The sequence below is a fragment of the Sturnus vulgaris genome, chromosome 4, assembly GCF_052056855.1.
Source record: "Sturnus vulgaris isolate bStuVul1 chromosome 4, bStuVul1.hap1, whole genome shotgun sequence".
In the NCBI taxonomy this organism is placed as follows: domain Eukaryota; kingdom Metazoa; phylum Chordata; class Aves; order Passeriformes; family Sturnidae; genus Sturnus; species Sturnus vulgaris.
Window position 1 is genome coordinate 62,549,943 of NC_142246.1, and position 25,718 is coordinate 62,575,660.

The following is a 25,718-nucleotide window of genomic DNA, read 5'->3' on the forward strand; positions in this document are numbered from 1 at the left end:
ACACGGGAACACATTTGAGATAGTTATCCAGTATATACACAGACATACGTGTATGCTTAAATAAAATCTAAAAACCACAAACAAATAATGAAAGAACTATCAGAAACTGGCTGAGGAAAAAAAATAATTTCAATAAATATTTTCTTGAAGCATTCTCTACAAAACATCACCACCGTTGCTGAATCATGAAACAAAGTGAGAACTTGCAAAAATATTTTCTCCTATCATAGAAAAACCTTATCAAACAGGCTTGGATTTACTGAAATTTAAACAAAGGCTTCTCTATGAAAGCTTTAACATGGCATCTAGGTAACAAGCCAAGCTACCTCACTAATCAATAGAGAGGGTTTGATTTCAATAAGGGTGATAAAAGTTACTCTAACCCTGGCCAGCTACAAGCTCTCAACAGATGATGGTCATTAGGGCTCTATCGGGGTCCCACGCACTCGGGCTGTACAAATGTGTCCTATTAGTACATGGTCTGTCTGTTTGGCAACTCCGGGCTCAAGACAAATGGCAGCTGCTGCCCTGCAAGGTCTGAAGTCAAGTCCTCCGGGAATCTGAAAGCCCAACTGGAAAAATCAAGGCCTGTTCATTAGAGACTGCTCCAGGGGAAACTTGCAAGGCTGCCATTAGAACTATATAAAAGAGCTAATTATTTTTATAAGACTTTTAAAACTATCAAGCACACCCAGTTATAATAAAAAGTATTTACTGCCGGCATTCCATTAAAAAAAGACGTTGCTTTTTGTCAAAAAATCCGCTGGTGACAGTACACAACTGAAGTCTTTGTATTGAAAATTTTAATGAGTCTTCTAGGAGAAAGTTGTGTAAAAATTCACTAGATGAGAGAGCTTCTCAGGTGAAGGTATAACACCACGCCCACTAATGTGAGAAAATAAACCAAACATACTCACAAACTAATGAACCATACCTAAGGGCAGGCTGAAATAGTGATTATCTACCCCTGAAAAATAGAAGGAATTCAAGAAACAAACACATTCAGTGTTGCAAAGGTGACTGAAAAGAACCAAAAAACTCCTTATTTCAAACCTGTGCTGCTGAGGAACAACCGAACATGCTGCAGTACATGTGTACTGATAAATCAGTCAGAATGGCACAGGATCCACATGGTATCAAACATTAAGACTAAGCAGAAAAATCAAAATTAACACTGTTTCAGTATTTTTCCTCTGTTTTACCAAACACAGAAACAAAGATTATAATAACCATAGCCACTTTCATGAAATATATTCTGGAGAAAGGTTGGAACATGACTTCTTTTATTATTCATAACCACAAAATTCTTTACAATTTTAACAATGAAACCAAATCAAAGTTTCTTCTAGCAAAGTATTTTCCCAGCTGCACAGCATGAGAAGACTGTATCGAGTTCTAATGTTATCACTGCTACAGAGTATTTATTACAAATCTTTTAAAAGTGCTATATGAAATTCATTAGTGTTCCTTAATCAATTCTTGGACCAACACGCACATTAGCTTCCGACAGCCTAATTCAAAAAAGCAATTACAACCCTAGTCCTCATGTAAAAGGACAACAGAAAGAAGCTATGTTCAACCAGTTTAAAAGAATGAAAATGTAAAGAAAACAGATTAGGAATGATTTATATCAATGCCTAGTGCTGAAGTTAATTACAACTAACCCAATAAAATAGTGCCTTTATTATTGTACAGCAAGTAATAACCTTAGACGCAAAAAACAGAACTCTTTGCTGACTTTTGCATGCTCAATTCCACAGCACACTACATTAAGAATTAAAGAAGTAGTAAATAAGCCATACAGAAACAGCAGGTTTTTAACTAAAAGCAGAAGACTCCCCTGCTGTTTAACCATGTGGGTTATTCCATGTAAACAGAGCTTCCTATAAACTAGTATTATGTTGTTAGTGGTAAATGCCTAAAACTATAATGAGAGTTTAATTTCAATACTTACAAGTTAGAGTTCAAGTCACAATAAGCTTTTATAGATTCTGAAAATAAATTACACACATGTAGAGCTGGAGTTACATATTTAAATACTAGATTCTACAATAAAAATACCGCAGAAGAAACTGTCAGCTTGTCAGACGGTGCCTTTTGTGCTAGGAGATTACTCTGAAAGTGACAACTGTAGCCTTCTCTACAAAGGACACAAATCCATCCTAAAAAAATACATTGTTATGAAAGATATACTATGTAAAATGTTACAGCGCATGCAATCTTTAACAATTGCACACAGGCATAAATATCTTAAAATAGATTGCATTTGCCATAATTTATGGTGACACCAAATATTCTTAAAACAGCAATAAAAGAAAACTTTAACTTAATCCAAAATTCATAAAAAATTATAAAAATATCACTGTCTGCATAAATAAAATTATATCAGTAATAATTTTCACAGCATAAAACCTGCACATCTCTCGGATCAAAACCCATGAACTTCATTTTTGTATCTAGTTTCAAAGAAGTATGAAAAACTGGGGGAAAAACTGAATGAGTGGATCGCTGTTTCCAGGTCTCCAGTTTCTGATGGAGGAAGCAATTTCCCCAGGCAGCTTCTCCCTTTCTCTCTCCCACTAGCAGGCTGTTGCCATGACGCCTCATGAAACAAAATTAGGGGTCAGGTTTGAGTTCATCTAGCAAGCAAACGTTCTCCACTGCAGTTTCCTCTCCAGGTTCTTTAACCATGGGCTATTTTCAATGCCAAGATGAAAGACTAGCTTCAGAAAACAGGAATCTAAAACATTAATTGAGAAATCAAAGTACCAAGCAGTTCTGTAAAGAAGCAGCAATGGGAAGCACAAAACTCTCAAGTTAAAAGGAGATGAGTCAGAAAAACAGACGTGAGGAAAAGAGACAACATAAGATGAACAAAGGGAAAAGATCCAAATAATTAAGTTGCAGTGCCAGCATCATTTTCATGAACAAAGGCAAACAAATTGAGGAATAGCAGAAGCATAACACAACTGACCCTTGATTTCAGTGCTTTTTTGTTTAACTGTGATTGCAATTTGAGATTTTGTAAAACCACTGAACAGGAAGGAAAATGCCTTTCAAGGTAGACTACAAATTACAAAAACAAGAAAATCACAGCAAACTCAGTGCTGCATGGCAGCACCAGTAGTGCTGAACTGGTCTCACTGATAGCAACATTCATCATCACCATCATATAGCTGCTCAATGTTCTCAGCTTCAAATAAAAAATTAAACTAATAAAGAAATACAACACTGGTTTTTGGAACCATAAGCCCCTTTATACCGCAGGGGGGTTGGCACTGAATGATCTTTAAGGATCCTTCCAACCCAAGCCTTCTATGATTCCATGACTCTGGTGTCACCCTTTTCCCCAAATGTAACTTGGTTTCTGTTTAAACTCTCGTAACGAATGCATGCATATGATGAACAAGATTCTTGCTACCATTGTACCTTTGAGGGAATGAAACTGAAGAATGCAAACCAATCCCACCTCTTCACTCGTAACACAGGATGTCCTGTCCCTTGACATTGCCTTAGGCAATCTCATCCTAATGCAGATCTTTTCTTAAAAGATTTAGAGAAAATGAAGCTAAATCAATTTAAAAAAAAAGGCAGAAAAACTAATCTCCTATTACACTCCACTTGCATACTCTGCTCCCTTCCTCATCCTACATCTATTGTCTTTATTTACACTAAAATATAATATATATAAAACAAGTTGCAACAAAGGTCTCTATTATCATCTGTCACTACAATAAACATGATAAATAATCATTTTCTGCTCCTTTCACTGCAAATCCTGACCTGCACTCACCAGGCAGATTTACCAAAAGAAAAATATATCCATTTTGGTCTCACATAGAAATATAAATTAATGTCTGCAGAACTATTCAAAGAGCACTGGAAAATCGAATTGTTTCTTCTGAATGAAAATTGACTCTGAATTAGGATCTAACACCTAAGAGACCCCAATATCATGACTGCTGCATAATCTGAATTACGAGCTTTTATCACTTACCGCAAAATACTCATGGAAACATTAGTGCATTGCCAACAATCCTTGATGAGACAAATGTTTTGCCAGTTGCAGAAATAGGCAAAAAGCACAGATGCATATAAATAAGAGTGCAAATCAGACAAACTGAACACCACGATTTCCCAAAGTTTCTATGGGTAGAACTTCCAGTTAATAGCACAGCTCCCCAAATCCTGAGTCCCCCAAGCAATTCTGCTTGGAAACAGAGACACATTATTTGGTTTATTAACACGAACAAAAAAGTTCCTATATTTGCAATTAGTATTAAATCAGCAACAAGCATTGCTGCTCACTGAACTTTCCATAATCTCATACCCCTCCCCTGCACTAACCCTCTTTCCATAGTCTCAAATTAAACAGACTGGCTGTAAAACAGCAGGGTGTCAAATTAAAGCACACTTTATTTTCAGAGGTCTCCACACTTCGCGGCTGACTTCCTGTCAGGAAGAGTTCCATTTCAGTGCAGAGCCCCACCAGCAGGGAGCTCACAGAATTAAGTGCCAGTTGATATTACTTTGTTTTGCATTTACCACCCATGAGAATATTGTTCAAAGATCTAGTTATAAAGTCAGCGTGGTATCATCCTTCTGACTAGACTGCCAAGCCACAGGGTGTGCTCTTGCTGCACAAAACTCACCTTAAATGGTGGTGTTTTTTTAAGTCCTAGTGTGCTGGTGAAGCAACAGGATGCCTTTTTTCTTCAAAAAAGTCTTGCTTCTGTAGCTAAATTATGTTCCCTTGGTTTTGAACATCTGCAGCACTGTACGTTAATGGAAATGAAGCTGTCCTGTTCCCCTATCCCACTCCCAAGACTCACATTTACATTAGACAATCCTCTCTCCTCCCTAGACATAAAAACCTATACATTAATCAAACAAACTCGCAGTAATACAGCTTTAAGGGCTAGTATTTCTAGCTGTAGAGGGTGTGTTTTCCATTAAACTCACACCAACACCATGTCCTGAATTTCTGACCAAATGCAAATAATTTTTAACTCATGAGAGAGTTTTTCTTCATATGAGCTTATAAAATATGAGAAGTCTATAGAATCACTAAACACTGTACTTTAAAAAAAGAAAACCAGGGAGGAAAATCCCTCACTTTTGCCACAGAATTCTGCTGTAGTAAGAACAACTTAGGAAAGTTCACCTCTCTCCAATCCAGTGTGGCAAAGTATTTCAAAGAATGGTTTTGTGGTTCCTAGCCCTATCTTTTATCCATTTCTCTACCAAAAGCCTGCAAGACATGTTGAGTCCTCCAATTAGATTGTTCCAAGAAACAATGCTTCACATCACTTCAAACAAAAATGTCATGGCTTTACTACACCTACCTGCTTGTACCTCCCTATACACTTTCTTAGTCTAATATATAGAACCTATCTTGACTTCTTTTTCATAGTTCTAAACCACAAAGCTCACAATTCCTTCCCGGAAAGCTGATGTGTAGCATAGACCAAAAGGCACTAGTTTTTTGCTCATCTAAAAATCTCACGTTGTATATTTCATTTCCAAACCGGAGAATGAGTAAACCATTAGAACATCCTCCCAGACTAAATATTATGGAAAGATATAAGGATATAAAGCAAACAGTTTTAACCACTGAGACCACCACCTGCCAGGATACAACTACCAAGTGCTTACTGCATCACTAAGTCAAGAATGGGTCACTTTTTATTCGTGCAGTATTGGCAAACAATTATCAATACATTCCAACCTATTTTCATGCTTAAGGCAAAAGCAAAGTTATAAACTTCTTTGATTTCTACTACTAAGCAAACTGTCAATATACATTCATTCACTTCATGGCATATTGTTTCTTGTATGAGTCTATCACAATTTTTAAATTGTTTTTAAAATTTAGCCAGTGATGGACAATGGACACAGGCATTTTAAATGGCCTATCCATAAGCCATACTAAAAGCACAATATTCCTGAAGCCAGAAATTACACCTAAGAGAAAAGACAGATTTCAAGCAGATCTTAAGTTCAAAAGTGTGAACCTTAAGCAACTTTAAGAATAGCAGTTTGAAAGAAACTTCTACTTAAACATGCTAAGGTGCTCTCCAAGCAACTCTATGGAACCCAATAGGTAATTACAAACTCTGGAACAATTTAGAAAGCAACAGGAATTCAGAGCAGGGATGAAGTTCTAATAGACAGGTTTTATATTATCCTGGGGTTTCACACAGAATATATTAAAATAATCTAGTTCTGGAGAGACAAAATCTACATACTGCTTAAGTCAAAGAAAAAAAAAATATATGCAGCTAATTAAAATGTAATTTCAACATACTCCAGTTCAAAGGAAAGGTTTTCCCAGCTGTTTCCATTTATTTCCATCTTATCAGATTTGCACTTCAGACAGTTATCTACCAATCTGATCTTCAGTTTCAGACACTTCAAATGTATAACATAGTTCAATGAAGCAAGCAGCAAAATATCCAAAGCACATGTAATCCATTTGTAATTATTCCAAGTACTCTGCTCAGTGACAAATACCAAGCATGAAAGTTGTCAATAGATGTTTTCAGTACCCAAACTGAAATCCTCAGATTTCAGAGATGGAAGCAGAATTCCTACTCAGGAAGGAAAGAAGTCACACTATGCATAAATCCCCAGATATATCAATGTAAGGGAGAACTCAGGTATTCTAGAGAACAGATTTGGTAATGTAACCTTGTGATTTGTTAGAAGGAAACTTGCTGGCAAGACAGTATCTAAAATCCAAGCACCAAAGGACCACATTTAAGGAGTCCGGATTCCACAGCCAGTGCCCATTCACACCTTCCAGGACTTTCATTCACAGTTTCCAAAGTAAATCCTAGTGACCACTAGCCAGACTGCTCATTGTGCACATATCAAGTGTCCTGCAATGCAGGAGAAGGCAGAAACCCTGTATCACAACAAAAAAAAAGGAAATGGCAATTGAGGACAAACAGAAGAATCACAAAGCTGCTTTTACAAACTGAGAGAGCTTAATTTATTTCAAAACTGGACTCTTCTACATGACTGCTGAATGCCCTTAATGGACTATTAGCTACTTTGTGGGGATATACTGAAACTTTTCAGACAGATTATTTTACCTGGTGATAATAATTGTTACCTGAAACATTAATTGAACTAAAATCTCTTCTACCCCAGGAGAATACTTTGAGTGCATGGCCCTTGGCTACTGTGGTATCTACTTTTCCCTTTTCCTAGCTCTGACCAGTCTCCATCCTGCAAAACTAAACCACTGTGGATTAAAACATACATTGCGGGGGAAAACTATTTTGGAGGAAAAAACAGTTTACAATGTAAAATCTTTTCACTGAAAATATCAGAAGTAGCACTATACCTAAAGCTCAGACATTCCCCAATTACTTTCCATCCAGCTGCATCCTAAAAAACATTAGGATGAAGATCTTCCATTTTGTTTTCCACTTACAAGGACCATGTAATATTTATTACTGAATTACACTAGAAACATCCCTACTGCTGCTTGCATAACAATTACTAACATGTTTGGCAATCCCACGTTTTCAAAGGTTAGTATTTACACAGTTGTATTAATGTGCATGGATCCACTTGGTACAAAGCAGATCTGAATCTAAATAATCCCTAGCAGAATAAGATGTTCTTGAATATTCTCCCTTCCACAGCCACCTCATCTCTACAAAAAGCTAGTCTAGCAAATATTCTTCCAATCTTCAAATATTTCCAAGTAACACAAGCAATAAAAATAATTTTAAAAAAGTAAGATAAAAGTGCACTATAAAGTTTCTGGCACAACATTTCAAGGAAAGCTAGCAATACAAGGCACGAGGCAAACACCTATGGGCATGATTGATGCAAAATCTTCCCCTGAGCTTCTCAATTTAGACTTTGGTAAGTTCTTCTTTCAATTTTTGTGTGTTAAGATCTAAATCATTTTCATTTGCCTGATAAAGTTATGTTTCTAACCATTTTATCATGAAAGCAATCTATCACTGAAGCTTTTTAACTCAAGTACAGCTGCATTAATCTTTGATACAGACATAGATCCTATTGGCAGAAGTTCACACTGTATAAAAAGAAAACCTTTCCACTCCTGATATCTTCTAAATGGCTTTTAAAAGGAAATTAGAGCATGTATTACAGTTGATAGAAAATCATCTGACAGCTTAGAAAATCCCTACAAAATCTACCCTTTATGCCAAAATACATATATATATTTGACCACATATCTAAAGTATTATCAAATTCTTTTAAACTTATTTTCAGCTGTTATAACAGAGTGATTAGATGGAAGAACATTATTTTGATTAAAACGTCATTATCTAATACTCGGGACACACAAAAAGTATTCCAACAGCATTTATTCTCTCATCTACAGCATTGCTGTAGATATTGCTAAAGAGTTTTGATGAATCTGTGGAGTTTGGCTGCCACAGTATCACTATCATTGGTCTTTAGATAACCTATAGTCAATTCAATTAAAACTTCATAGCAATCACTATAGTTATCCATCATATCAAATTGCACTTAAAAGTAAATTAGGAACCAGTGCAGATCACAGAGCATCAGCATAATGTGCTCTCTCAACCAACACTGAAAACCTGCCATCTTCTACATCAACTAAAATCTCCAAGCCATTCAAAGGCTTGCCACATTTTAGAACACACTGCAGAAATCCATTCCTGAGGTAATGAACTTGGATCATTGATGTAAAGCTTTTTTTATGAGTAGAGGAAACTCATAAAAGCCTGAAGATCCCACTGCATTCCACAAACACTTAAGCAATGGGGTGGAAGAAGAAGGGGGGTGTGGAAAAATTCTGCTGAAAAAATCCAACTCCTGTTGCTCTTCCTTAGGGAAAATAATGGAATCACATGGTTTGCATGGGTACATGGAACATGCTGGCATTGCTCAATTAAGATTCCTTATGAAAGCAAGAGATGTGACAACCAAGATGTTGCCCATGCAAGAGATGCATACTGACTTCTTTATGAGCACCAGAATCCACCAGTAAAGGGATTTGGCCGAATATGAAATATCATGCTAAAGAAACAGCTGTGGCAAAAACTTCACCACTTAGCGAGTGACAACTAAGTTAGACAAGAAAAAAAGAAAAAGAAGAAAGCAAGCTGAACACCTCAAAATTTGCCTATAAGGGCAGTAAGACAAACTTTCACAGTGTAATTTTTCTGACTTAATACTACATATCAGCCTCTGCTGTATTTTTTAAATGCACACATAAACCTACAAAAACTGTCTTAGCTGCACGTGACATGTTCAACCATGATTATATTTAATTGGGCAATATAAGGAGATGCTATCTCTGCACATGAAAAACATTTGGAATATTAGGGTTTAGCCTTCCCTCTTCCATCTCCCCACGGAAGTAATACTTTATCAAGGTCCACTATACATATAGTAGTTATGGTTATGTAGTTATATTGCAATATATCATATCAGTATTTCCAGAAACTAAAATATCTAGTGATTAAATGTATTGAAACGTTGGTCTTGGTTTTATATACACCATCAGCTATCAAGAATGTGCCTTTAGTTATTTTGAAAAAAACCACTGGATAGAGGAAGGCAGAACCAGGAAGAAGAATACCTTGAACAAGCACATGGGGTGAATGTGTGGGCAATGGTGGTGGAAGGGTCATACAAGTTGTTGCAGTACTCATTAATTTCCAGTTGTAACCTTTTAAATAGATTGGATGGCATTCCATCAATATTAGAAAGAGCTCAACAGAGTTTGAATCAGTCTAAGTTTACTTTGTACTCTAGAATATGTAGATTCAGTAGAAAAATGCTCCAAAGTAGAAGATGAATCTGAGAAGAGCCACCTAATTAGCACTCTTAACACAAACTCCACTGATGATTCAGTCGACTGACTACAGAAAGCAGCATCTTTCAAGTGCCAGGAATTTTGTAAATCCAAAGGCATCAAGGAAACTTATGGAATCTATCTCACCTATTTCCTACTTTTTGACCTTGGAGCTACAGTAATCAGACAAATCCTTCATGCACATGAGCAAGAAAGAAATATTTTTAGTCCCTTCTTGAGAGAGGAGGGAAGACCACAGTTTTTCCTATACAGTCATGTATTTCAAGCAAATATCTGACAAATTAAAGGAAGCATGGTAGCATTTATGCACTCAATTCATCCATGCCCCTTTGAATTTTAGGCACAGAGAGAGCCCTTCTAGATGGAAATGCTTTCTTCAGGGGTGACATCAGTTTCCCCTTGCAGAAGTCTTGTCTCACAACTGTATGTGAGCACCTCCAACATGCTGATGTCACTCATTTAGACGGGAGAACAGAGAGAGAACTTCTCTCTTTCAGCTGGTTTAATTACCCCAACAGGATGCCAGGCCAGACGAGATGGTGCTTCCAGGTTCACTGTACTGTATGCATTTCTGATAAATGGGAAAAGAATAGATGACCTGGCAGAAGGCTCAGACAATAACATGTGATTTACAGGACATGAATGCAGCTACTATAAGATTTATCTGACAGCCCTCTCCGATAGTGGACTGTTGAGTATCCGATGGAATGATTTCTAGTCTGGAAAGTCTGCTACTGAGTAGCCATACACATTATTTATTTATTAGATGTTTTGGGTTGAAACCATTTTTAAATGATGCACTTCACAATGCTCAGCCATAAATTTAGTTTTAAACCCTAGAAGGGAGGTAGTGTTATTGGAATGTGTGTCAGACTGAATTAGGATGAGCAACACAACGCTTTTATAAAGTGGCCTTGAATGCAACGTCGATTCCTTCAAAAATGATATTAATGTCAAATAAGCAGGAACACTTTGCAGTAATATTAAATGAAGGATTCTTTATGTTTTGATAGATTTATAGAAATGTAAGTACACACACACAGACACGTCTCAAAATGTAGCGCGTCTATCAAAAAACACAACTGTTTTTGTCTTGGAAAAAGCCTTTTGTCTGTGTCTCAAACCACCTGTTTCTCTTTTTACCTTGTGTTAAACAGAAACCAATATATCAACATGCAAACACAAAAACATTAAATAAGGGTCTTTTTCCATATGCCTAAATATATGAATTTTAAATGAGAAAATAAATTTACCAGGTGTCACAAATAGTTTCAGAGAATTGTACCTCTTGAATTTTTTAAAAAATTACCTCACCCATTAGAGAGCTTTATTTTCACAATTTTATGAAAAAAATAGTGGGATATTATTATTCCATTTTCCACTTCTGAGGAAGAAAAATATAATTCAGCCACAGTTCTAAATAAACATTAGAGAAACGTCAGGTGCTTCAGAAAAACAACCCAAGAACTTACATCATATCTTCAATGTTTAAAATGAATTTTGAGAAGAGGTTATCATAAAAAAACACCAAAGATTAATCAGAGCAATCTTTCAATTTCATAAAACGATGGCTGACAAATTTCTGAAGTTTTAAATCAAATTTGCAGATACTTACTTCATAACTATGCCACATTATTTATGTGATTAAAAACTGTTTTTTGACCTGATCTTTTGATCTTTGGCACTGCATCCTCTCCATCTCCTCTTAAAAATTAATTAAAATTTTAGCAAAAGGATATCACTTCATTTCCCACCCTATCTTGCAAGGAAAAAAAAGAAAATAAAAAGAAGGGGGAAAAAAGAAAAAAAATCAATCAAGCTCAACCCCATCTCCTCCCAGTATCTGTAAAATGTCGGCTTGAAATTCAATTTCATATCTCTCAAGCTTTCATGTAGCAAAAGACAGTTCACTTCTTAACAAAATAAATCACTTCTGTGATTGCCATGCTGACCTCTTTGAATTAGGAAAATTCAAAGTGAAAAATGTAATTATCACCCCAGAACAATCTGTATACATCTGGAGCTAATTTTAGATTCATTTCTCACATCATTTTTCATATTCTGCCAAAAATTACAGCTGCTATGTAACTTTAAAAAGACTTTGAGGTCTTTGTGACTTTATTGGTTTATTTCTACTACTCCACAAAGAATCACCTCAGCCTGTGCAACTTGCACTGCTAAGCAATCATGGTAGCTTCAATTTGATTAGATTAGCATTAAGTGGCATTGTGACACATATGACAAATAGATGCATTAGAGCACGTCATTTATTCCTTATCCTTTCCACTTCCCAAAACCAAACAAGTGACGTACAGTACAGAGCAAAACATGATTTTAAGAAAGATTAGATTACCTTACCCCCAAAAAAAGGGAAAGGTCAAGCACTAATTATTGATACAAGCAGCATGGATACCAAAAACTAATTTTTCTAAATGGTAATACCAAGTTGTCAGACACACATTTAATACTTGGATTAGTTTTTACTTTAACATATTCCTGAATGAACAGTAAAATTTGTTATATGGATTTCTCAGTAGCAAAGATTCTTTTATAATTTACATCAGCTGCAAGTTCATATTCTAGAAGTTGTGAAAAATGTTCACTTCCAGTATTGCCATATGTAAAACAACAATCTCTAAATTCCAAAAGTTCCATAAGGAATATTAAATTCCTTTCAGGGTAAAATGATACTGTATTTCCTGAGGAAGATGGAAAACTAGATGAGCAAAGTTCTGGTTACATTCATTAATAATAACCTCACTGGAAAATATAACTACTCTTCACTAGTTCATTGTAAAATCTATTAGGTGTAATCTCCAGAAGTAATTGTTCTTATTGCACTTTATTGACAATGCAGACTATCGATTTTTCACACCTTCTATGATTCTTTCATTTGTATTCATGAAATGTCTATCAGCACACTCTAAATAAATTTGGCAATATAGGCACTAAAACGAATAAATCGATGTGAAGAAACATTAATTTTGCATTATCCTTATTCGTCAGGCAAGCAAACCATAGGGGTTGTAAATGAAGGTCAAAGGTTTTGAAATGGGTCAGAACCCTTGACCTCTAGACCAATACCATTCCCATTAAAAAAGGCTATTTTAAAGTTTTAAGTAGGGGAATTTACTACCAGAAAGGTATAATTTTAAAGGCACCAAAAGAAAGGCTCAATAAAAACAGTCTTCTATTTAATTACCAAAAAAAAAAAAAAAAAAGGCAAGAAACCCCCCAAAAATCCAATTAATACAGCATATATAATTTTTTAAAAGTTCCTTAGGCTCTGTCTCTTTTCGAACCACAGAAGCAGGCAGTTCTCAAGTTGTTACATATCTAAAATCACTTTGCCTTTAGGAATGTAGAATGTTCCAAACTGATGACAACCAGGGTTGCTTTCTTAGATTTTTCTCAAATCCTTAGTACTTGTCAAATCAATTAGGAATGACAGGGTTTCAAAAGTATTTATCACTCATTTCATAACCTCTACACAAAAGGAAAAATTCTATTTATCCCAGAGGATTCAGCATGTCAAGATGCAGGAATCAATCTGTTTCTTTAACTTTAATATTTTATTGATCCTATCTCATCTTACAAAAATGACAGCATAGAATTATGTAGGCACACCTACATCTTCAACGTTACATAAATGCTCAATAGCAAGGTAACAAAAATCCACTTGAATAGACACAATTACTACGTTTCTTTTTAATCAAAAGGCTTTATACAGTATCTTTTTACCTATTACACATGAACCTAAGTTAAAAGTAAAATTTTAGCTGCAATTTCCATTGTGTTCAAACGGATCAATATCAGACATTGTTACTTAAATCTCACCTGAGAGCAAAGGAGCATCACCAGCTCCACAACTGAACTGCTAGATTTCATGCACACAAGACCTACAAAAGGAGAAAAAATGATACATAAATGCATCCTTGTATGGCACCAGTTATTAACACAAACTATTTTAAAGTGATATAGATTAGAAGTGTTTTGACAAACAAAAGAAAACTGGAATTTTTATTCCACTTCCAGTTCAATTTTGCACTTCATCAGCACAAAAGTACATATGTGAGAAGGAAATCATAAATTCCATGCCTTCCATCTAAAAGAAGCAGCTAATAGTAATTCTTACCCCCATTACTCAGTTTCATAAACGTTTGTATGTCAAAATGATCAGAAGTGTGGTTAACATATGTTATATTAATCCACTGTATCTACATTTTGCTATTTCTCGAAGGATTGGGTCATTATAGATGCAGAGAAGGGAAATGGCTTTATGACCTCTGCTTTCTCCATTGCTCCTTCTCCTTTCAGCCCCCAGCTATCAATCAAGTTTCCATTTTGTTTCATGGCAGCAGACATCCCAAACACTCTTATTAGTACTTTGACCCTTAACCCCACACTAAACCTAAGCAGAAGTGCAAGCAGTAACCTATTATATATTTTCAGTTGTTTACAAACTAATTTGAGTATTATTATTTGTACTCGCATTTTGGTTTGGGTTTGTCTATAACTGAGGCTTGGAACCAAAAATTGGTCTCATGTTTATTTTTGTCTAGACAGTTCATACACTCCTAGTGATTATCCTTTTTTTTTTTTTTTTGCTCATGCAATTTATTAAATACTCATCTAACCATGTATATAACTATACTACAGTCAAAATACTTTGAACTGGATTCTCTTTTATCTTAGAGAAAAAAAATATGTAACGAAAATGGGATATTTAACTCCTGAGAAAATAAAGCTTTGAGAAAAACTGCTTTTCTGTTTTTTCTTATTAAATGAACAAAATAAATTTGTTCACAAGGCAGCTTCCATTAAAATGTTTATTAGCTAAAATGATGCTCACATGCATAAACAAAAGTAGAATCCCATCTTTTTGAGTCTCACAGAAAGCAATTCATACACTTCTTCCTTCCATTTCTTCTTACCTCAAATGGTAAGCAAGGTAAATTCCTAAACTAAACAACTTTAGTTTATTACATTTAATGAAGTCTCAATTTTGATATCAGCAGTCTTCAGTGAAACTCTTAACAGTGTTGGATATTCCGTGTTTCTGACAATGCTCATATTCAGCACTACAAACAGGATGACCATCCTAATCCAAGAAACAATGGTTTCAAAAATGCTTTTAAAAGAACTTGAATTCCCAAGCAAGAAACAAGATCTGTTAGTGCAAACACAGCTCATGTCCAAGTGATCAGCTCAAGTTAAGCAACCAGGGGATTCCATCATGAGTGCACTTATTGGAAGCTGCAACAAGATCGTCTTGTCTCTTTTCAGGACAAAACCTGAAAATTTCACTCTAAAAATGAGTGGACAAAGCAATTAATATGACACAGCCAAATTTCGAGATAATTGAAAAATGTGTGTTGCACTGCAAAATTCAGTCTTCCAACATGCACAAGTTTTTTAATTGAGGACATTAATATCTGCATTGCAGAACTGAGCCTCATTTTTGAGCAGAGAGAAACCCATCAGTAGAAAGAAAACTTCATCATCGCCGTCTCGACCATTTGAAGCCCATCTTCCACCAGGAAGAGCCATGATCACTGCTGTGCACAGGAATCAGAATTCTCAGATGTGCCAGAGCATTCTCCTCCATACTGACAATGTATTCTTCTTACCTGTGTGACTTCCTTCCCATTAGAAACCAAAAAGCCAGAAGCAGACTCGTGTGTGATAAACCAGACCACACCCCACCAACATAGCTCCCAAGAATCCTGTTACAACATCCCAGTAAATGTGCCAGGTTTTTCCACCCAACTCTCTACACTAATTTGTATTAAAGCGTTGACCCTGACACCAAAATTTCTCTCAAAGCTCACAAAACACATTTTGTACACCAGTTTCTATGGGACAAATGGCCAGGAGAGTTGGAAAACAAAGGAAGATTGACACAAAGAGGTAGCAAAGACAGCAAAGAGGAGGAGGCAATGACAATGATCTCAGAGGACTAAAGACAGAAGGAACAGGAGGCAGTGAAATCCAGCGGACAGCACTGTCTTTGGGAAGACAAGAAGAAATCTTCTAAATAAAGAAATTTTCAGTCTCCAAGGTAAAACAAAGAACACAAAACCCCCCTTTTTAAAATGGAAACTTACTTGTACCTTCTATCAGCAACTCCTGTCCATGGCTGCCCAAAAGAGTCCGAGAAAGAAAGGGAGCAAAATCCACAAAAATCTCTCTCAGAAGTGGGGCAGCTTTTTCCAAAGCATGCTCAAGCCTGTCTGTAATACTAGTAGAGAGATACATGTCATTAGCAATAAAAGAAGGAAATTGCTAAAATTTTGAAAAAAGGAATATAGATTTTGACAATATTTAAGTTATATACATGTATAAGAAGGAATTAATTATCCAACACAATATTTTCCCAAACCTTCATTAGTTATTGAAAATCAGCAAAGGGACATTCTTAAGTTATGTGGTATCTGAGTATCAATTGTAATATCAATAACATGAGCCACACCACAGCTGTTCAGATCAATTGGAGAAGTTACCTCATATTGGAGGCAGAATCCTCAGGCACTGAAGAAACTGCAGGAACAGATGGCAATTTTGAATTAGATGATCCCCTTCCTACAAGAGAAAGTAATAATAAACAAATTATATAAGAAAACATTCCAGGGATTAGAAAAGCAGACCAGAAACTAAAACCTTGAGTTTGAGCTCTGAGAAACCATGGTTTTCAAGTCTAAGGACTAGGTGAAACCCTTTCACCTCTTCGTACCTCAAATATTTTTGTTCCATAAGAGTCCTATTTACTTGCATTCATATTTGCCAGGTATGCCATGGCAAGTTCTTTAAATGGGCCTTTAGCACAGACAGAAAATATTTTAAGGAAGCATTGTAGTTTGTTTTGTGAAGGAAGTCAGACTAGGCTGCAGTGATTCCTTCTGGTCTTATATGCCAGGATCCTCTCTGAACAAATTTAGTAACACAGCTCTAGAAGTGAATACAAACAATGTCTTACACCTTTAATATTCATATAATACGCAAATATATCTAATAACATTAATATATAGCCAAATGGTAATGGTTAAAAGCCAGGTCTTTTGGTTAGTGGAAGTGTTCACCTAATTTCAAGTAACTTGCACAGAAAACCCTTAACATTTTTGCCTAAAATTAAAATACATATTTGGATCAAAACCATGCAGAAAACAATGAGTGGGTATTTTCAACAGCCAGGCTTAAATTTTTACAAAACCGAGACTCTGACAGAGGCAGCTATGATAAAATTTTCCATTTCACTGCTGGTGTCATTAGCATGATGGCAGTGGTATAACCTCATTTATGAGTTATTAACTTTGCCACATCAATTATTCAAAGGTTGATAGGGAAGACTGGGTCATTTACGTATCCTACACTTACAGAAAAAAAGCAGTTGTGTTATGTCAAATTGACACTACATGGCTCTCATCAGCACAGGAGGAATCTGTAAATATTAAATTGTCCTGTTCAGTATATAAAGAGAAATACAACCTCCCCATACTGCAGTAAGGATTGGTATTAGCAATGATGAACAGGGGGCAAGCAAGACAGCCAGAGACTTTACAGATATTTTCTGCCAGGATAGGAATGGTGACTCACAAATCTTACACTGCATTCCAAGCTATAGAGAGGAATGAATCTTAGCAGACAGGTTTCTGTGCATTTCCCAGGAGCATGACTGCTCCTAGTCCATCTGCAATCCTATCTCTTTCCACCCCGAGACCCTGTCCTATTCTCTTTCCTCTCACCTTGCCAGTTCCAGATTTTTATGCTGCTGGAAAGGAAAGGAGGGGAAAAAAAAAAAGGAAAAAAGCCTGAAATAAGAGAGTTTAATCATTTTAGTACTCACATCTATCTTAGCAAAGACGTGACCCTTCTTAGAACTGTACTATAGAAAAAATCCTGATGGTCTCACCTACCATGGAGTTTGTTAATTCACTTAAATGCAACCTGTTTGGGAATCAGCTGCTGAGATCTTGAAACTAACTACCAAAATGTGTCAACTGCAACTTTTCAAAGATTTTCAACTTGACTGAAGTGAAGTAGATTTGGAAAGAAAAGGCAAAGATAGATCCCTGAGATAGCAAATTTATTTCTCCTGTCAAATTTCAAATTTCTGCTCCAAAACACTGGCACATAGAGCTTCCTTCAAGAAATATCAAGGGTTTCTGGTGGGTGAGGGCTTTTTTGTTTTTCTATCCAGAGAAGGTGGTTTTCTCCAATCTTGTATCAAAGGCAGCACAGAAACTAATAAAATGAACTAGAATATCATAACCATGAAAAGTTCCATTCTCATTTCTTTTTGTTTTTTCAGAGATAGGAGATATCTTTGTGAATGTGATTCATTTGTGCTTTTCATATATTCAACCTGAAGCTCTTATGCTGACTGCTATATGGGTATGATAGAATCAGAAGTAAAGTGAGTGGGCCATCCAGAATGAAGGCTAACAAAGTGGTCAACAAAGTGTTAGCTGAAAGCAAAGTGAAATGTGAACCTTCTAGGCACTGTATCCTGAATAATTTATCTAATAAAGACTAATCAAATATATACTCCTGAAAGTTTCAGTGGTGATGGCAAAATTTTGTAAATGTTCTCAATATTTACATAGATATAATTCCATTTTTTTTAACAGCTAGTTTTCCATGGTCAAACCACCAGAAGTATTTTGGGTATTCCCAACAGAAAAGCTGTCAAATGATGTGCTGAAAATAAGAACACAACCTCCTGCACAGAAAAACAAAGCTCACATAAGGCAACAAAGCCACATGATTCAGTAGTTTATCAGATATTTAACAGCTACAATATTTTCTTTCCTTTTTTTTATTAAGACTTGAAAACTACTATGTCATTTGTCAAGAGAAATGCTGCCTTTAAATAATTTGACTAGAATACCCAGTTTTATCCCTAAAGCCCAACATCCCCTACTCTGATTTAACAAGTCCCTCTAACTTAAAAATACTCTGAAGTCCACGTGTCCAGAAGTGGATTTACAGGCACACACTGCCCATAAAGGGAAATCAGCACACTGATCTGGGTAGTCCAACACAGTACCAAACTGAAATGGCACACAAAGCCTTCAAAATCAGAAAGTCCTCTCAACACACAGGTTGTGGAAGCAGCATGTCCCGATACAGAAATGCTCACATGCTTTTTACCACATCTAATACCTGTCACCAGTAATCCACTACTCACTGGGAATGGTTATATAGTCAATAGTACATACAACTAAAATCCTACCCTATTTAAGCAGAGATCACTTTGTCAGGATAAAATAAGACTGAACAGAGAAGCACAGCAGCACGAGTTTTTAAATTAAACGCGACGAAAATAATTCTGCGCAGTATTTAGGCCATCAGCTAAATAACTGAAAGGAAGAATTAGGGAAAAAATAAAATCAAGGGAAACATCTGCAAGGACAATGAGAGGGCATGATAGCCATCATGAGGCTAATAAAGAATCATACTCTCAGTCTAGGGTAACTTGGCTTTCTTGTTGTTTGCTTTATTTGGTTGGGTTGGGGCTTTTTTGGTTTTCCGTTTTTCCAACAAAAGCGGTAAAAATACTTTGAGTGGGAGGTAAAGGAAATCACTGACAACACAGGACATGATTATTTTTTCTTCTAGAATTAAAAACAAACTACACAAAACAGATTAGGTATAAATTTAAAACTCTATGAAATTTTAAGTAAATATCAACTTTTAAAAATAGACATAACAGAAAAAGCACTGATAATTTGAATTTAACAAAGCATAAGGCAGGCATCTGTATAAACTGATATTCTTTTTGAAGATTACATAAGGATATTTATGGTCTGAACTTCTTCATGCTTATCAACACCTAAAACCACATTCCAAACTCAGATATATTTCACTAAAAGGAGTGAATCTTAGATTTATCCCAGCTGAGAATTTCAGGGTTCTTTCAATGGGATTAGGCATAGTGATTTTTGCATGTAGATTTTGTTTTCTGAAAGTACATTTTTTACTTTCTTTAACTCAGAGGTGGCTTTTTATTCTACCTTTTTTCTGCTTTTAGTGAAAAAGATGAAAATACTTCAGTAGCATATTTTCATCCACAACACACATGTGGGTAAGTGCAGTAGCTACTTCAAACATGTGGAACTAAACTGACTTATCTCTTCCTTATCCTTTCACTGATAAACTGGCTCCTTCAACCTGACAGTTTTACAGACATTTGCAAGAACATAAAAGAAAATGCAAATAGATCATCTGTCTAGCACCCTTACAGTGAAACCTTATTGTTTATTCAAGGTCCCCAAGGGTCTAAACAAATAGTGTCTCGAGCAATAAAATATTGTTAAAAAACTCCTTGTGCAAGATCCTCATGCTTTTGCATGTACACTTACAAAGTGCACTTGGCAATTCACAAGCAGTACATGATAATTTACTTTGTGAGGTGATGGAGATGAGGTACTAAAAACAAAAACAGAGTTGAATCAAATAACCATATCTCTTAATTTTGTACAACAGACCTACCCTACATAAATGCACCAGTGCCCTTGGTAGAATAGGTATCTAGTAAAATAATGAGCTCATTCAAAAATACACTTCCTGGGCTGGAAGTGCACAATGCAAGACTACAATGAAAGGTTTTACAAGCTAATATAAGGGATCTGTTACATAAACACATCTGTAGGCTAAACCAAAACAGATTTCATGAGACAATGGTGAAAATTTCTCTTAAGAGAAATGGCTATAAACCAGTTTTTATACTGACACAGCATCAAGCCATTTCCATTGCATATCATCAGAATCTGAGATTTTTTCAAGTATCATTCTGCTTTGGTAACCAGCCTTCAACTACTGTCACTGTTAAGCCGGAATTCTCTTTGAAATAATTACTAGAATACAGTGAATTGCTTGAACAACTTCTGGACTGATGGTAGCTCACTTCTTGATCATTTTTCTTACTTTAGCTTGTCTCCTGCTAATTTATTTTACTGCATGACTTCAAGTTCGTTTTCACCTATGTATAAAAATCAATGAATACCATTCATCTTTGCAAAACAAGCCAACTGTCGCAGAAAATTTACATTTTCCTATGTATTGGACTAGAATTCAGGATTCTCAACTCTGTTTTTATCCACTGCTACTGTTTATCGTCATGTTTCTTCCAAGCATTCACATCCTTTTTCACCTCACCCTTTGACATGGCCATGTTTACAACTTCACAAATTGGGGAACTTGCCCAGAGAAGGAAAAATCCTGTAACTAACTCTCTGTGGCTCAGAGGCAAAACAAGTGAAACTCAAAGAATTCCAGGTAGGAAGGTGAGGAGGCAGGCAACAAAACCTGAGTGGAGCGTCTCAGAGTTTTTCTACATTCAGAACATCAGTAAGTACAAGTGACAATTCACTCCTGCTTCCCTCAGACTTTTCATACGGCCTCTTCATAAAAATTGTATTTGAACAACCATTTGGAAACTGTATAATGAAAGCCTCAAGACTGCATTCTTTGGAGTGAAGCACTAATAAAACACATGTGAAATCCTTCAAGTATATAAACAGAGAAACTTAGAGCATCAGAGAAAACAGCGGGAGTGCAAACTGCTAAACATTTTTAAAAATTCTCACCACTTCAGAACATTGTGACTGTAATGGAAACATTTAAAAGGAAAACTAACTGACAAACAAAAATACAGGCGTCCCGCTGGCATGTTCACAATAGCTCAGGCAGCTCTGCCAAGTCCTGCCTGTCCAAATATTAGTCTTGTCTTAGCAGTAGCCCTTCCTGAACACAGCATGTGCAAAAACTCTGCGTCACAGCGCACATTCAGCCTGAGAGACAACCCAAGGAAGAAACAACTCCAGTGACTTCACCCTTCTTACATTACCACTAGCAAAGATGCTCTTTTGTTCAGTACCACCCTTGGTAGTAGGCATCAAATTATTAGCTCAAGATGGGCCACCAGGTTTATCTTCTCCGTTCATTTCCAAGATTCCAGCAAACCAACAACCCAAATACCAGCCATCAGCAACAGACCCACGGCAAAATTCAGACCCCAAGGGGCACATCTGTGTTCAGGAAAGGATTTTTGTGCTGTGAAACACTCTTCAGATTGAGTGAGTAAAAGTGAAGAAACTTCTGCGAAAAGGCCAGTGTGTGTGAGGCCAAAACATGTCTTCACCCTCTTCCAAAGCATCACAGGAACACAGTGAGCTTGGATGGTTCGTTCCAAGCTGTCAACTCTCTGTATTTGGTAGGCCAGCATATGTCACAATCCCTGTGATATGGGAGCACCTTAAGCATCAAATATCTGAGATGCTCACAACCTCTTGAGCTACAATGAGATGCAAACTTCAGGGAAATTTTTTGGAAAGAAGCCTGGTGAATTCTGAGCACACACAAATGGCAATGGAGGCATCTGGAACCCCACAGTGATATTTCAACACAAATCCTACCTTGACCAAACAATTCTGACATCACATCTACAGGTGGAAGATGATCACATACTATATGACACTTACTTTGAGTGTTTGTACACATTACTATTAGAACATTATCATCTGCTATTTAATCCCATTTCAATGCCTGCATGCCACTTTCACCCCTGTTTTGGACTAAATCTGCTCAAGTTTTCATCATAAAGCACTATGTGTTCATATATTTTACATGCTATATATTATATATTAAAATAAATTATAGAGATATATATAATTATATATGTTACCAATTTTTAAAATGTTTCAAGCAAATGGATATAAAACTCACTTAAAAAAAAAAGAGATGAAATCTGTTTTTTAATGTGGGAATAATGTTTAACAGCCTTCATAGCAAACATGAAATAGCCCCAAATTTATATTCACTACATAGGACCCTAATCTCAGCACTTTTTAAAAAAAGGTTTAATTTATTTCTTAATTACAAAAATAAACAGACTTATAATGAGTGTTAGCTGGAAAAGTGAGAACAACATATTGATTCTCTTCTGCATGAAAATAAAAATTAGTGAAAGAATATGTGATATGAACTCAGAAGAAAATTATATTAATTATATTTCCATTTTGTAGGAAGGTAATTCAATCCTCTAATAAAAACCAAATTAAAGCCTTATAGAGAATTTGATTTCAAACTTAAATGTGTGCAATTTACATGAGCAACACTGGATGTAAGCCACTCCAACTCCACAAGATTTTTTGTTTCCATGCCATTATTTTACAGGGGAAAAAAGAAACAGTCTCATGTCTTAATCTGTTTAAGGCATGATTTCATTTATCCCTTTACTTTTTCTTTTAATTAATTATATTGCCAGTCTAAACATGTCTATTTTTAATCCTGATTAGTTTCTTTTTATGCATATCAGTTCAGATTACATGTCCAATTTTTGCCAAAACTTCCAGACATGATGGAAGTCAACACAGTTACAAACTACATTAGTATTGTTTATTGTCTGGATTTTTCATACATTCTACAGGCACAGGAGCACTTTTTTTTTTCTTCTATGCTTTCCTAAAAGATTGACTAAATCTGAAAAATCAATGTTCATCTGTTTTGTTTTTATTAAAAGCAAGTGAATACCTACTTCAGCAATTGTAATAATTAAACCCGCAACTAAACCAGGTAAATCAGAAGTTAACAAATTAGCAATTATTTTAAACAATTTCAATGTAGGTGAGGTTTTACTGTTTTTAAAATGGATTAGCTTCTCAGAGCCAATTTTCCTCAAAGAATTGAGGCATTCCAAAACACAGCTAATTCCCTTACTTCAAATATTACTCCTGCACTAATATAATGCTACCTCCTGCAGTTTTGGTGGCAAAATGGATTCTCCCTTTCCCAAAGAGTAAGGCCATACTATATTTCAATAGATCTTCTCTTCCTTTAAAATGTTTGGAACAAAAGCTTTTTGCCTTTCCCAGGAAATGGAATGAACAATTGAAGATGGGAACAAATACCTTCCAGACACATAAGTACAAGAGGACGTGGTAGCAGACCACATTTTTTTCCCCAGTCCTTGCAGTTTGGATGTAAGTTCACAAAACCAGGAAGCAAGAAACTCAAACATTGAGAAAAAAAACACCAATAATCAGGCATAGCTTGAGATTTCCTTGACTAAGATCCAAATCACTTCTATGTCTTGAAGTCAAACTTCATGGGCACAAAGATCCTACACAGCCTTGTGATTCAGACATGGCTAAGTAGAAAAGCATGCCTTTGACACAGCATTTAAGGTTAAACATCATTTATCTCACACAGAACAACCAGAGAGACCAAGGGTTCAAAGGAACACTTGCTTATAAACAACCTACTCAATTTTGTCCCCACTGAAAAAACTGTCCAAAGCAATTAGTTTAGCATCAACACTGAATTTGACCTCAGGCTAGAGCTATTGGAAACACTTGGATATAATTTCCAGTTCTACTTAGCACTGACACATATATCCCTAGTCAAACACCCCAGAATTTATAAATAAGCTTACACTTTACATTATTAATTTGTAATTTTAAAGTAGTCTTTAAAATACACCATATTGATACTAAATACAAGTTAATGCAGCACGATCGCTTTATCAAAACAGTGAAAAATCTTGAAATTAAGACAAATATTGCTCAGACAATTGTATTTGCTGCAAAATCGGGTTTTTTTTCTAATACAGTGCTACTTTTGTAATTTTTTCTTTATTTTATTAGTATTCAGAGTGAATGGTGATGTAAATAGAAGCAACAGAATCAGCATTGGTATTTAGGTTATTTTATTTATCCTTACTTACCAGGAGATTCTCCTGACAAATCTGGGGCTTGGGCTGAATCTAAAGAAGAAACCACACTGACAGCATTTGTAGGAGCACCAATAGCAGCTGTAGAGGAGGAAATGGTTGATTTCTTCGTTGGTACAACAACACTCCTAGGTGAAGACAAAAACTTAGTAAATCATACTGTATGTAAAGGCTCACACTTCTGAAATCCTTTTTTATATATCTACCACTCACTTCCACGTCCTGCAAAAGTTCCTTTGCTTCCCTACTTCCTTTTTCAATCATCTTTTGTAGGCCACCTTAACCTAAGGACACTTTACTTGTTGATGGTACACTTTTTTGTGCTATATTTTAATATCTCATCCACTTCCACAGAGCCTCTGACTAAAAGCACAGAGCTGGAAGATCACGAGGATAAGGGGACTGCAAAGAGGCTTTTCTTTGTGCCTCAGTTTGCCCAAGATTTGGCTTTAAACTTCAGGCAACTATTTACAAAAGATGTGGCAGTATTCAACTTCAAGGTGAATTATCAATGCTAAAGGATGCATTGGCAGTCTTTTTCTCCAGGTATTCTAATGCAGAACAGAAGACTGATTGAAGAAGGAAATACCAGAGCTAAAAACATCCTAACATAATCTGCATGCACATACAAATGCTCACACATCTTAAAAATATGGCTAAGGCATGAACTGAAGTATATCTTGCCAATCAAATTTTATTTATATAACAAATCAAAACATTCCTTGGAGTTAAGAGAGAACCTCCATCTTTTATACAAGCTAAATGTCAGGCCTTATAGTCAGCATTAAAGACTACATCAGAGGAAAAGATGCAAAGCGACAAGTTAGGCATGGAAATTTATCTGATGTGTTACAAAGACATGTATTTATGCCATACCAATTTCAATTAAATTGTACTACTTCATTCCAAATACCTAAAAGGCCTTGTTAAGCATACATTAAAGGCATTTTTAATTGCAAGTTAGCTCCATAAACATGCAAAAACCCAGCTAATGAGGTAAAGAGTACAGCTGATATATAATGTACTCCCACTGCAGCGCTTACTTTTAATTACCTGGTGTTAACCATAAGCCGAAAATCTTCAACATTCAATTTATTTAATCACATCTTTTGTTGACAGTAATACAACTACACACTGAAAGTATTCCCTTAA

General features: G+C 35.8%; 1 protein-coding gene across 5 annotated transcripts in view; it reads right to left on the bottom strand.

Annotated features, from left to right (window-relative positions):
• Positions 1–25,718, bottom strand: part of LRBA (LPS responsive beige-like anchor protein) — a 361,227-nt gene that overhangs the window by 250,553 nt on the left and 84,956 nt on the right. For 4 of the 5 annotated variants that reach the window (XM_088164094.1, XM_014878944.2, XM_088164092.1 and 1 more), the window contains 4 exons: positions 24,561–24,694; positions 16,339–16,417; positions 15,943–16,076; positions 13,673–13,734 (listed from right to left, as the gene is read on the bottom strand). In XM_088164094.1, coding sequence (XP_088020220.1) covers positions 13,673–13,734; positions 15,943–16,076; positions 16,339–16,417; positions 24,561–24,694 — 409 coding nt within the window. The remainder of the gene's footprint in view (positions 1–13,672; positions 13,735–15,942; positions 16,077–16,338; positions 16,418–24,560; positions 24,695–25,718) is intronic. The other variant, XM_088164093.1, reaches the window with a different exon arrangement.